Source organism: Rhamphochromis sp. 'chilingali' (genome assembly GCF_963969265.1).
Source record: "Rhamphochromis sp. 'chilingali' genome assembly, chromosome: 12".
In the NCBI taxonomy this organism is placed as follows: domain Eukaryota; kingdom Metazoa; phylum Chordata; class Actinopteri; order Cichliformes; family Cichlidae; genus Rhamphochromis; species Rhamphochromis sp. 'chilingali'.
In genome coordinates this window covers 2577469-2590815 of record NC_137939.1, presented here as the reverse complement: position 1 = coordinate 2590815, position 13347 = coordinate 2577469, and the positions used below count along the sequence as shown (strand labels likewise).

The 13347-nt window shown below is 43.5% G+C and overlaps 2 protein-coding genes across 4 annotated transcripts; one reads left to right on the top strand and one right to left on the bottom strand.

Annotated features, from left to right (window-relative positions):
- Positions 1-563: 563 nt before the first annotated feature.
- wnt1 (wingless-type MMTV integration site family, member 1) lies at positions 564-5846 on the bottom strand. Its single transcript, XM_080899964.1, has 5 exons — positions 5714-5846; positions 5377-5482; positions 3107-3360; positions 2643-2908; positions 564-2534 (listed from the first exon to the last, which is right to left on the bottom strand). The coding sequence occupies exons 2-5, from the start codon at positions 5475-5477 to the stop codon at positions 2043-2045; spliced, it is 1113 nt and encodes a 370-aa protein (XP_080756090.1). The 5' UTR covers positions 5478-5482; positions 5714-5846; the 3' UTR covers positions 564-2042.
- Positions 5847-6277: 431 nt separating this feature from the next.
- Positions 6278-13079, top strand: wnt10b (wingless-type MMTV integration site family, member 10b). Of its 3 annotated transcripts, none has more exons than XM_080899963.1 (4): positions 6278-6381; positions 9359-9546; positions 9714-10165; positions 10266-13079. In XM_080899963.1, the coding sequence occupies exons 2-4, from the start codon at positions 9384-9386 to the stop codon at positions 10764-10766; spliced, it is 1116 nt and encodes a 371-aa protein (XP_080756089.1). In that variant the 5' UTR covers positions 6278-6381; positions 9359-9383; the 3' UTR covers positions 10767-13079. The 3 variants fall into 3 exon arrangements, with proteins under 3 accessions (XP_080756089.1, XP_080756088.1, XP_080756087.1); XM_080899962.1 differs by lacking the exon at positions 6278-6381 and adding an exon at positions 6388-8637; XM_080899961.1 differs by lacking the exon at positions 6278-6381 and adding an exon at positions 6388-8637 and having other exon boundaries at positions 9284-9546.
- Positions 13080-13347: the final 268 nt, after the last annotated feature.

Below are 13347 nucleotides of genomic sequence, written 5' to 3'. Positions count from 1 at the left end.
CTCTGATCTGTTCTTCCAGATAAGTAATATTGTAGCCATTCTCTTCTTATTTTTTATAATGTTTTCTCTAATTTTATACCACAAGCCCACGAACCCCTGTTAAATCTACACTGTAATACGATGCTAATTCAGAAGCACTCTCGTCCCTGCATGTTACTGCTTTTCCTCCACTCTGCCCTTTCTGGATGACCCTGATTGCTCCTTCTCTGTGGTGAACTGAGAAGTGTCACGCTTTCCAAACTCCTGTGGTTAGCTACACTGCCAGGTGTTGAAGTTTTTCATATTTCTTTCAGGCCTTAAGCAAATGAAGCAACTCATATACTGTATAAAATAAGGTATGTGGGCAGATAAACAGTCTGTCTCTGTGGTTGGTCGCACAGATGCAGGGATGTTTTGTGGAGCTGGAGAAAGAGGCTGCTTTGGTGGTGGTAATAGGATTAAGCAAAGGACACCCAGGGACAGGCTTATATGTTGGCTCGGTCCATAGTCAAAACACTCTCGAATACAGCAAACACAACACACATAATGGCTGTAATGTTGACACATTCACAAGGGCAGCTTAATTGAAAATATAGACTTTATTGTTCTATCGTACAGTACAAAACCAACTGGAACCTAAGTCTTTTGATTAAAATCTAAAAAAAAAGTATTCTCTTACTCTCTAGAACAGTATAAAAATCCTCAGAAATAAATATTTTATATATTTACACTAGTAAAAAAAAAGGGAAATATTCAGTGCATGACCAAACATGAGTGTTTTTTTTACAGAAAAAAAGCAAAGAAGTGATAACAGTCTTTTTCTATCAAGAGTATTTTTTTTTAACCCGCTACGTTACACCTACATAGAAAGAGCCAAACGATGAAAACATCCTCTGACCTGACTCTACTGATAGCATATTCTCCAGCCACTGACAGGCACATAAATCATTTAGAAAACATACAAGTGACATCTTTATAAATATAATCAGATATTTTAATATTTACAGATTTTGGTCCTCTTAGCTGATACACAGTTTGTTTCTTTTTCAGTCTGTATTCTTTAAAATATTTTCATTCAACCTACCTTGAAAAAAAAAACCCCAACAACGCACCATTTGCCTACTTTAACCTGCAATATTTTAATCCTTCCTGCATGCATTTGTGGGAAATTTGTATATTGGTCACATTTCTATTCATTGTTTTATTAGTGTTTTATGATATTTTCATTATTGATCCCTCAGATTTGCTTAAATCACGTCGTGATATTCAGTGTATTGATAATACATTCAAATTACATTGCCTCAGTAAGATTCACTCACTTGGTTTCTGTGCTCCCTACTCCTAGTCATGTACAATAAGGACCATCCTGTTGCAAGCTGGAGTGGTACATGTGGCTGAGGTGAATTCAGATCTGGAGAAATCTAAACAAAATGGGCAAATGTGGCAGGGAAACTAGAAGTGGTTGGGTTGCATACAATTCCTAAGTACACAAGCATGGAACAGATATCCCATCCAGGGAGATAAACTTCAGCCAGTTTCATGGGAGGGACGCCAAACTTCAGCAAGAGAAAACAAAACACAGATTTCTTTTTTTTCTTTTTTTTAAATAAGCTTCCTCTTGTTAGAGGTCCTCGCCAGTTTATGAGAGCATATGTTTGTGGCTCTGTGGCCACAGAAACATCTGTGAAACATTGTGTCCAGTTTCTGCCCTTTGTTGGGGAGAAACAAGGCCCTAGTGGTACCTGGTTACAACGATCAATTCTCCACCACATCCTTTTGTCCATTTACTCCTATTTATCTAGCATGTAAACACTTGAGGGACAATTCCCATTCTACAAGTATCGTTGTAGTGTTAATTTACTTAAGGTTAAGTAATAAAGAGTAAGACATGCACTCCTTCTATACCCTGTTCACATACTTGTGCTTTCCCTTTCTCCTAAGTTTAAAAACACTGATTGAATTTTTGTGCCAGAATTTCCCTGTATTAGTTTACCCGCCTTGAACCTTTTCCAGCTTCAGCCTAACATCTTAAAGCACATGTGTGCCTAGGTGCCCATATTTGATCATAGACACTGATGTAACGTCCTTGTACTGGTGCAGTTCAGACAACTGACATGACAGCACCAGTGGAATGTGCAGTGGCAGCGTTCAGTCACGCTCTCAGTCCGGGACTTAAACCCACGTCCGCAGCATAGCAGCTCACAGCCATCCAGGCCCGGAGAAGAGCTGTTGCACGTTCTCCCCGATGTTCCCAGAGTGCCAGTTTTGCCATTGTAGGAGCAGAAGTTGGGTGATTTCTCATAATAGACAAGATCCATAGACGAAGGGGGTTTGTGAGCTGGGTTTTCAGGCTCTAGATGGCGTGGATCGGCTCGGTGAGAGGCACGGTTGCTGCCCTTGTTGGCATAAACAACTCTGGATGCGCCATCAAACCGGTCCTTAAGAAAGTCTCCCACTGTGCGGAAGCTGGGCAGGCGCATCCAGCAGGTGCGCACTGTGCAGGAGCCAGACATGCCATGGCACTTGCATTCCTGACGCATCTCTGATGACACAGTCTGAGAAAGGAAGACTAAAGATTACTCATGATATCTCACTCATTAATACATTCATTTCAAGTAGAACTCGGACAAACAGTCTTAGTAGACGAGTAAAGCAAGTCTTACCATCCTGCCGGCTTCGTTATTGTGCAGGTTCGTGAGGTAGCGCAGATCTCTGCCCCTCTCACTGGAGTCCACAAACTCACGGCTGAACATCCGGCCAAAATCCACATTGTCACTGCAGCCCCCCCAGTGCCAGTCTGGTCCTCCAGGACCTCGGCGGCGATAATCGCATGTGCACGTCTCAATGGCCCCCTCTGAGCAGGAACGAGCCACAGCGTGGGTCACTCCTGCGCTGGTAATGGCAAATACAAATGCGGTCTCTCGGCAACCTGAAGAAACAACACAAAAACTTCCCATCAGAACCATATCCAGCGTTTTGGACTTTATATTTGCCTTTTTTTTTCTTTTTTGCCCAAAACTGGAAATCATTTACAGACAAAGCCTTTCAAATGCGTACAAGCGATTCTGTTACATCCTGTCCAAAATTGTCCAAATATTTCCTGGTGAGAAAGACAAGAGGGGCTCACCACGATTGACAATTTTGCCAAAAACTGCTGGACTGTGGGTGGTCGGGCAGTTCCAGCGGCGGTTGCGGAACTGCCACTTGCACTCCTTTATGGCAGTGTGCAGTCCAGCGGCGATGGCATGCAAGATGCCAGGATTCTGCCGAATCAGCCGGCGCTGGCGACGGCTCAGAAGGGCCAGGCTTGGGTCCAGGACCAACTGCACGTTCTTGGAATTGGTGAGGAGGTTGGACGAGGAAGCCACATTGACAATACCCCTGGCGCAACATAAGGACAAGGGAATTCAGAGTCAAGGAGCTGGCAGTTCATGCATGAAGCTCTATAGGTGACCCTCTAAACTCATTAACTGATGGCTCTTGGCATCCAATGAGTGTTGCTCCTTTGAAATTACAGTTTTCATTATGTGCTAAAGTAATAAACAGAGTCTCACATTCAGTTCCAAGATCATGAGAAGACACTTTGTCTCTGACTAACAGTGTATATTTCACTCTTGGCAGATAACATGAAGCTATTTTTATGTCTTCATAAAAACTTGGACTGGCTGCGATTACTTGTCAGTTTCACAATTAGAATATGTAAGCACATTTGTCTGCTAAATACTCAGGATCCATTATGTTATAATAATAATAATAATAATAATAATAATAATAATAATAAAGGATTACAATAATTGACAGATTTCTTATCTGTGTAGTATCAAATTAATGTTATTAGCTTGGCAGTTAAGATTCCCTACATATATGTTAAATCACATTAAAGATAAGCATACAAGGTTCCTCCAAATGTGATTTAAGGTGCAACTTCAGCTAAAAATATGTCCATTCTGTCAAAATGTCATTAAGACGTAGGCCTTTAAACACCCCTCTGTGCCAAATATTTAAAAAGCTATAAAAATGCTGTCATCCATCCACAGCATATAGAAACAAATAACTGTAATTATTTATTACTATAGCATAGAGAGAGAGAGAGATGTTGCTTTTTCTTTCTTTCTTTTTTTTAAGTGTCGTGTCCATATTTGTGCCCAAACGTGGCACCTGTGCGTCTTCAGCTTTATCCAAATCTTGGATCACTGAACGGGGTTTAAATGCACCCATTTCGCTGGTTTTAGAACACTTTTGGCGTTTCAGCACACAGGCTGTGTAATTTTCCACTTTATTTGGTATTTTCTGTGGTTTATGTGTCAACATTTTTCATTCATGTGTCGTGTATTGGCGGCGTTTTGCTGTTCAGCATTATCATCCGGAAAAGCGGGCGAGCCTGGGCCTGTTAGAGGTTTGACCCAGACAGTGGTGCGGTGAGAGGCCTGGGAACTTAAATAATAATCTCATCTTCTGAATATTTTCTTAATTCCCAAAGTCACCGGTGTGTGTGTGTGTGTGTGTGTGTGTGTGTGTGTGTGTGTGTGTGTGTGTGTGTGTGTGTGTGTGTGTGTGTGTGTGTGTGTGTGTGTGTGTGTGCTTTCTAGGCGTCTTTTGGATGCCAGCTGATCTTTCAAATGCTTGAAAGCGCACTGCCACTGTGCGAAAACCTTGTCCATCTAATAAAACCGCAAAAACCGTTTGTTGAATCGTTACCTCAACAAACCCCTGACCCACAGTTTTTTGTTAAAAACAAGAAAATGTGCGAAGCTATAGGTCCGGTTTTATTTTGGTTTTAAAAATCTAAATTCTGTACCGTTGCCGCAAAGTTTATGATCGCTTAACTATATCCAGTATTAGATCAACGTGTCCCCGGAAAACAAGAAACAAAAAACAAATAAAAAGAACCCCTCTAAATCCATATTCAATTTATTCCACACTGGACTGAAAAATCTTGTCTCGTGTTCAAACCGCAGTGTCCAAAAAAGGAGCCAGAGAGAAAGCGAGAGAGAGGGAATTAAATCAACCGCAAATAAAAATGCTGTAATTATTATGTAATTATTTTATTGTTAAACTGTGTGCTGTGGTTAATTTCACTGCAGGCACAATAAATTAAAGACTGGAAAAAAACACCCTAAATGTTTTTTGGGGCTGTTTCGCTCACGTAGAGCAACCTGGAAGCATTAAGCATCAATCCTATATGGTTGCCCTTTTTTTCTTTTTCTTTTTTTCAAACAGAAGCTGCGAGCGGCTCCAAAACTAACACATTATTTCGATCAAGCTGCACGAAATGTGGCAACTCAATAAAACGCCCTGTTTTCCAGAGGGCTCCTATAAGCTGGCACTTAACTTTGCGGATGAGGTTTTCCAGTGGCATAACGCGATTAGTGCATCATCAGTATCTGCTCAACTCACCACCACCGGCCGCTGTTGTTGACTGCCCCTGTGCCCGAGAGCGAAGACACCAAGAGGATGCAAGCGGCTTTCACCCCTAACAGCAGCGCCAGACTCCTCATCGTGGCTTCAGTTCAAAAATGAGGAGGAGAATGTCATTATTTGGTGATATATATATATATATATATATATATATATATGTATATATATATATATATATACAAAAAAAAAACAAGAAAATACAACACCTTTTGTTTCTTGTTCCAAACATGCAAACATACTGTGTCACTTTTATCTTAATGATCAACTTGAGTTTTGAGTTCTGAGTTTTGAAAATGAGCAGGTTGGATATACTCACCACGCCACAATCCGAGGAGAGGACTTGAAAGGTGAGAGAAGGAAGTCCTAATTAACTTAAATGGCTCTTGAGTGGAGACAGGTTGCTGTGCTGTGAGGTGTCCGGGCAGGATGCTACTGCTGCTGCTGCTGCTGCAGTCCTCTTCACTCTGTCTCTCTCAGTGATGCTTTGCACGGCGCATTGAACGCGTGGGACAGTTCCGAAGACTTGATCCCCTCGGTGACTGATAGGCAACACATTCTTCTCTTATTGAGCGCTACGAGGGGAATAAAAAAGGGATTTGCTGCTCTCATCTCCCTGTTTTTTTTTTCGGAGCCTTTTCAATAGGATTGGAGGGAGGGATAGTTAATGCTCTTCATAGGACGCACAATGAATAAGGAAACAACTGAGCAGAAAAAAGAAAGGAAGGGAGAGAGAGGGAGAGAAAAGCAGGGCAGTCCACGGTGTTACGCATATTGTGGAATCTCACGGTCATCACAGAATCGATTCCCTGTAAACGTGTACGGCTAAAAGTATTTTCTTCCCCTTTCAGTGACCGCGCAGCTAGCCTCCGCATCCAGTCTTGCTGAGAGAAGTTCCCCCGGAGCCCTGGAGCAGTGATGAGTTGGTACAGATGCTGTGGGTGCGCCCGCTTTGGTGCTTCGCCGCTGCTCAAAGCTGGTGTCACGGTACAGTATAGTTACAGCGCAATATGAGCCATCTGAAACTGCCCTTTTTACCCGGTGGTTGGATTAGCCTACTCCCTAACCGCATCTCCTCCTCTCTCCAAATGCGCTCTTAAAATGTGCAGTGACTAAGGCCATTTCTGCACATGTTCTTTTTTTCACACTTAAACTCCTACAGATCGAGTTTATTCATTATTACATGTAAATGATATATATGTATTTTTAAAAGTGAATGTTATCCCTTAAGGTTACTTTCCTCTCAATAAAACGTGTTATCAGCCGTCTTTATCATATAAGAGCGAACGCGCACACGCACAGCGAAACGTGAATGCCTGCAGAAGCAATAATAAGCTCGTAATTGTCCTATAACTCACACTGCCTGCTGGGCTACTTAAATATTTTTCAAACACGGAAGACATGAAATATGGCCTCCAATCAGAAGTTTGATGTATGATGAACCAGGAAAAGAGGGGGACGACTAAGGATAAAAACCAGTCCAAACATCTGGCTTGCAGACCTCCCTCGACGCAATGTAACCCAGTGTAATCACAGCTTGAGCCACTTTGCGGCATCTCCATCAAACCCCAGACTAGGAGCAAGCTTAAATGTCCCCAAACTTCTCCATATTGGTTCATTTTGTGACATTTATCTGCTAATTTGCATATTCCACATTAGTCATTGCAGAGGTTGTAGGTGAGTAATCTCTCCCCCTTCCTCCGCACCTCTCTGTCTCTCCCTCAGATGACAGTAAAAGGAAGTAGGCTTTAAAAAAAGAGAGAAAAAAGGCTTTAATGACAGCCACCCTACGTTTTTACCCGAGCCTTATATGAATTTGCTCAAACGGGTTTCCTGGAGCAGTCATGCGACACCGAGCAGATTAGAGCTTCAATCCGGATAAAGGGGGCCTTTTATATACAAATCAACTTCAAATCACTTTTTAAGCCACTTAGATATACACACCAAGGCAGAATGCTAATGCACTTTTCATTGCTGCAGCTTAGGGAATGGAAGGAGATTAGATGAATTGGTGTCACTAAGCGAACCGTGTTCGAGGGGGGTTTTAACTTAATTTTATGAAAGTAGCACACAAGCACCTTTCGCTCCCAGCAGCAATGTTATGTTTAATTTTGGATAACCTGGATCGATATACGGATTGATTCGCGTCCACACTGAAGGCCCGGGCAACTTGCTACATAAGCTTACTCAACAGTGACCATAGAAAAGATTTTTAATAGATATGTTGTCTCCAATAAGGTGTTTTAGTCTGTCAGTTCTTTTGAATCCCTAAAAATAATTTGTCATTAGAGTTTTGTCAGCGGTCGTAATTGCACAACATTGTAAATAACAGTCTGTTACTCTAGCCATTTTTTTCTTTCGTTGCTTTGAAATAAAGACTTTAGATTGACAATGTGAAGTTGTTTCAAGCACAACAATGAGGCGCAGCCGCTCTGATGGAGGTGGGAGGAAGGGGGAGCACAAGACTTAAAAACAGTATTGTTGGAGGGTCTGTTAGCGGAGCCGCCTGCCTGCTGCTGCCTCCCTGTCGTACAGTGGAACCAGCAGCTCTCCCCTCCCCCTTCATTATTTAAAATAACTCACCGCTTTATGAACAAAATCTTCCTTGAGTTTCCATATTTCATCTCATCGAGGATTTCTGTGTTCTCCCCCAAAATGTAGGACCAAATTACCTTATTCCTCCCATCACACCAAAAGAGAGTAGGAACAAGTACATGCATATATAAATATGTATTTTTTTAATCCTTATAAATATGATCATTGGATCCAGTATTTCTAAATACCTGCTTAATTCGAAATCGCTGTCCCGCAATGCTTGTAAAGTGCTTGTGCGTAAAATGTTGGAGACGTCATTTTACGCTTGGGTGAATGATCCCGTTATCGAATAATTAAAGTATCAACTGGTGATCCAATTCTCATCCTGGCCAATATTTTGCAAACAGCCGCCTGTAGAGGCATCTACTCCCCTCCCCTCTTTCTTTCACCCCCCTCCTCCCCCTCCTCCTCCACTTCATTCTCTCCTCCGACCTCCTCTGCTCTCCGTCTTCACTCCTCGGTCGTTTGGCGGTGCATCGATAATACTGCAGACATCGTCCTTTCGATTTTCTTATTCGACGCGGACCATCACTACCAGTGTTTTAATGTCACGTCGCGAAAGACGCACAACAAAATGGAGCTATCAAACAAACTCCGTTGGGACCAATTCCTGATTTTGGCAGCAGCACTTATGTCACCTGCAATCACGTAAGTGCACTTGAGAGCGCCAGGAGAGTTGCAGACTGTGGCTGCACGAGATTCGGCAGAGTTGCGGGAAGTTCTTTGCATAGGTTACTATTCAAATGAATAATTTAGCTATTTTTAAAAAAAACAAAAACATTAAAAACGAATTATTAGTCATTGTATTTCGAAGTCTGGTTTCGTGTAAAGTTAAATTTAAAAAAAGTGCAATCAGTGTTAATTGAGTGGTTTAGCTTTAAACGAGTCAAAATAATTCCAAAGTGATTTCACTTTCAGTCTCGTTATTTCTTTATAAGATGCATTTGGCCATTAAATCTGTTTTTGATATTTCTCAGCTGGATAATCTGTTTAGAATTATATTTTCCCTCCTTTAACCAACTGACACTGGAGCAGAAACAGTGCAGCAAATACTTTTGGACGCATTTTATTGGTAGGTGTATTTCCCATAAAGAATGAATTATATCATATCTCTCTTAATTATTTATTGGGTTTGTATTTTTCTTAAGTGTACTGAACCCCCTCCCATTGCCTCATATTCCTCTGGGCTTGACTAATGAACTGTTGACCATCTCCGATGACCCCCCCCCCCCCCCACACACACACACACACACACCATCTCACTTCCCCACTCTTTCTCCCACTCTCCCTGCAGGGTGCTGTGTAATGATATCCTCAGCCTGAAGGTGGCAGGAGATCCAGTGCTAACCCCTAACTCTGTGTGCCTCAGGCTGGCAGGCCTCAGTAAACGTCAGATGCGGATGTGTGTGAGGAACCCTGATGTGACAGCATCTGCTCTGCAGGGGATCCAAGTGGCCATCCATGAATGCCAGCACCAACTCCGGGACCAGCGCTGGAACTGCTCCTCGCTGGAGGGCTTTGGCAAGCTGCCGCTCCACAACTCCATCCTCAACAGGGGTGAGAGTCTGAGGCAGGCTAATGATAGTCAGTATGTGATCCTGGGGTTTATGGTAGAAAAGTGCAGGTATGAGAATACAGATTGTGCTGTACACAGGTAAATGACATTTTTAGAGCTGCAGTCTTTATGGTTTCAACCTCTCTGAGTGTGTTCTTCTTGCTCCTAGGTTTTCGGGAGAGTGCCTTCTCTCTGGCCTTGCTGGCAGCGGGCGTGGCTCACTCTGTGGCCTCGGCTTGCAGCATGGGCAAGTTGCGGGGGTGTGGCTGCGAGGCCAAGCGTCGCCAGGACGATGACAAGATCCGGCTGAAACTCACACAGCTGCAGCTGCAGACGCTTCAGAAGGGTGGGGCAGGCATCGACTTAACACGGTCATTACCCTCAGAGCTGAATGGTCATCGTGGCAGCCTGCCCACTAACCTGCGCTCAGCCCACCCCTCAGCCCTTCTCAAGCCCTTACCGGATGAACTAAGCTCTATGCAAGACACCTGGGAGTGGGGGGGGTGCAGTCATGACATCCGTTTCGGGGATCGCTTTTCCAGGGACTGGCTCGACTCCCGGGGGTCTCCAAGAGATATCCACGCCCGCATGAGGATACATAACAACCGTGTGGGACGACAGGTGAATATTGTGCTTTTCAGCTGTTGTCCCTCTGACCTTCAGCACTCATTATCATTTTGGTTGTTGTTGGAGTTTGCTTACAGTGTTATTCTTTACACAGATAGTGACTGACAACATGACAAGGAAATGCAAATGTCACGGCACATCAGGGAGCTGTCAGTTTAAGACCTGCTGGCATGTGTCTCCAGAGTTCCGTCTTGTGGGCTCCATACTCAAAGAAAAGTTCCTGACAGCCATTTTTGTCAACTCTCAGAACAAGAATAATGGGGTTTTCAACCCTCGGACAGAAAACGGCGCCAGCGGAACCCAAGGGGGTCTCGGCGGAGGGCGTCGTCGAATCATGTCCAGAGAGCTGGTGTACTTTGAGAAGTCTCCTGACTTTTGTGAGCACGACGTGTCCATAGACTCTCCGGGAACACACGGACGAATCTGCAACAAAACTAGCTACAGCACAGACAGCTGCAGCTCGCTGTGCTGCGGCCGTGGACACAACATCCTCAAACAGACACGCAGCGAGCGCTGCAATTGCAGATTTCACTGGTGTTGTTACGTGCTGTGCGAGGAGTGTCGTCACACAGAGTGGGTCAACGTGTGCAAGTAGACGTCAGTCTGTTCCCCCCTCAGTTCGAGCGGCTTTTACTCATCCAGGACTCAAGATGGCGAGCCTGTCCCTTCGCCCACTCATGTTGTTCGAGCTTTTGTTTTTGCTCCTTGTGCAACTCTCCCAGAGATCCTGTTTACCCCCCACCCACCCTCTTTTTTTTAAGTCCATCATCTGGGATCTATTTTCTTTTTGTAGACGCTGTTATTCTCAAAATGCCAAGTCAGAGATTGAAGAGGTGACTCATGTCATTTGTCTTCCCATGGCCTGTTTAGACGCTGGCCTTTCAGCCATGAAAATGGCCCATACTTCATCGTTTGAGACCCACAAAGAAAAAGAAAGAAAGAAAACGCAACAGCAGAGGAGCTTCAGCGTCTACAAGCTGACTCATCTTATTGTACAGTAACAGTTTATTTGAATGTGTATGTCTATAATTGTAAATGTATTATTATTAATATTAATATTGTACTAGAGCCTGTCTTTTTTCAGTGAATGACAGATTGATGGTGGCCATGTGGTCAGCACGGTGAAGCAGTGTGCAGACAGAACAGTCTCATTTTCTTTCTCCATTTGTACCAAAATAATACTCGTGTGTGACTCTGAAAAGTACTAATTTGGGAACTTGTCTCACAATCTCTCTTTACTGATCAAAGAAGACAAATTTTTTTTTGGAAGGGCGAATGAATTTGACACAGCGCTTTCTCACATGCAGGACTTTCAGATGCTCGTCCAAGCTTGTACACTTGTAAAACTCAAGATGGGAAACTGGAAGCAACAAATCTCTAGATTGTACGACTAATGATTCAGATTTATATATTTATATAATGGTAACAATAGTAATCACTTCATGAGTATGGTTGCTAGTGGTCATGTTTTTTATGACTCTGTATCATTATTGTGGCAGCAAAAATGCTGTCTCTTGGGTATGACTGTACTGTGATTTGTGTCACTTTCCTATGAAATTGTGACTGGGCTCTTGATATTTCGTGCTTGCTTTTGTCCATTTCATCAGTCTGAGCACTCCTTAGATTCTTCCCACATGTACTACATGTCAAAGTGAGAGATGGACCTACTTTAGTCCTGAAATGACGCTGAAGAGTGTGCGTCTGTTGCTGTGTAAATGGGGGGTAGGCTCTGTGCACTACAGATTTGGGAGGTGAGAGCCTTTTTTATGGCCACTTCATGCTGAGAGAAGGACTTTTTATGGCTGCAGGATATTGTTTCCTTAAAGTATGACTTTTATTACTGGAGAGAAGCATCAAGAGAGCAGAGAATGGGGGTGATTATACCAGTCTTTGCTGTGCGAGCATCTAAGGGGATCATCTGTCCAGAGTTCATAGCCAAGGAAGGGACTTGTTGAACCACGTGCTTTGGGGACGCTGTATCCCTGTTACCTGGGAGACAGACTACACAAATATAAACACATGCACATAAATGCTTGCATGGGTTGGTTTACGTACCAAGACATGTAGGAACGCTGGCACCCGACGCTCAATCAAAAACATGCATGTTGTTGCGCACAAATGAACTGTAGATTTAGCAAAATGCTCCTGTCGCCACTTGACTCGATTTATGATAGCAGCATTCCTCGATATCTTAGATAATCCAAACCGTCTCCATGCTTGGCCTGCTGGGAAAAGCTTTTTTTTGCCACATAGGATTTAATGCCAATTAAGTCCTGTTTGCATGGACTTTGGTAAATATCCCTGAACTCCGAAGGAATGACAGCGCCAGTGGCTGAATTGAGCACTTGATCTTTTTTGGTATTTAGAGAAGGAGCAAAAAAAAAAAAAAGAAGACAGCGAAGAGGTATGGAATGATAAGGGCTTGGATTTCTGGTTTGGATTTCTTCATTCCTTTATCATTTCACCCTGGAGCTGCTGCGAAAGGGAATTTCCTGTCACTGTTTCTAACCATGTGTGAGACAGAGGTTGGTGGACAGCCTGGGATTGCTTTCTCTCTCTCGCTCTGTTTCTCTTACTTACTTCGCCCCTTTCCCCATTCTCCCCTTCATCATTGCAGACAGAGACACATACATAGCAACACATTGACTGCCCCCACCCCCCCTGCAGTAATGACATCCAGACTGGGCTGAAATTAAAGAGAGGCAGGCAGAGAGAGAGGAAGTAAGGAGAGATAAAAGTTACCCACTTTGACTGACAGCATGATTATATGTATAAATAAGGCGATTTAGTGTGTTTAGTTGGATATGAAGATAGCGAGATAGATTTTGCTGCACATACGGCAGAGATGCACAAGCAAAGGACAAATCGAGTGTGGCGAATGGGGTGAATAAAGTGTACTCTGTATAAATATATGCCTCGAAACATCTGCTTCTCAACTCCCCTTTCATTTTTGATGTGGGACAGGCAGAGGAGAGCGGGAGAGAAAACACAAGGAGCCAGCTACCCAGAACATCAAAGCCCCTGCCCTCAACGTGCAGGCCCTCATTAGTTCAGCTAGCAGAACCAACGAGACTTGTGATTGTGTTTGCTGGGGTGCACGCTGGCAGACACTTCAGAGGAAAGGCTCCCTTAAGTCATAACTCCCCACCCTACCTCTCCTGCCACCACCCGGGCCC

Excerpts from the sequence above, each read along its gene's own strand:
- wnt10b (XM_080899961.1), top strand. The coding sequence starts at position 8,564 with ATGGAGCTATCAAACAAACTCCGTTGGGACCAATTCCTGATTTTGGCA. Across the intron at positions 9,547-9,713 it reads CAACTCCATCCTCAACAGGG|GTTTTCGGGAGAGTGCCTTC; the intron begins GTGAGAGTCTGA and ends TCTTGCTCCTAG. Across the intron at positions 10,166-10,265 it reads ACAACCGTGTGGGACGACAG|ATAGTGACTGACAACATGAC; the intron begins GTGAATATTGTG and ends TTCTTTACACAG.
- wnt1 (XM_080899964.1), bottom strand. The coding sequence starts at position 5,477 with ATGAGGAGTCTGGCGCTGCTGTTAGGGGTGAAAGCCGCTTGCATCCTC. Across the intron at positions 2,909-3,106 it reads TGGCAAAATTGTCAATCGTG|GTTGCCGAGAGACCGCATTT; the intron begins GTGAGCCCCTCT and ends TTGTTTCTTCAG. Across the intron at positions 2,535-2,642 it reads ATAACGAAGCCGGCAGGATG|ACTGTGTCATCAGAGATGCG; the intron begins GTAAGACTTGCT and ends TTCCTTTCTCAG.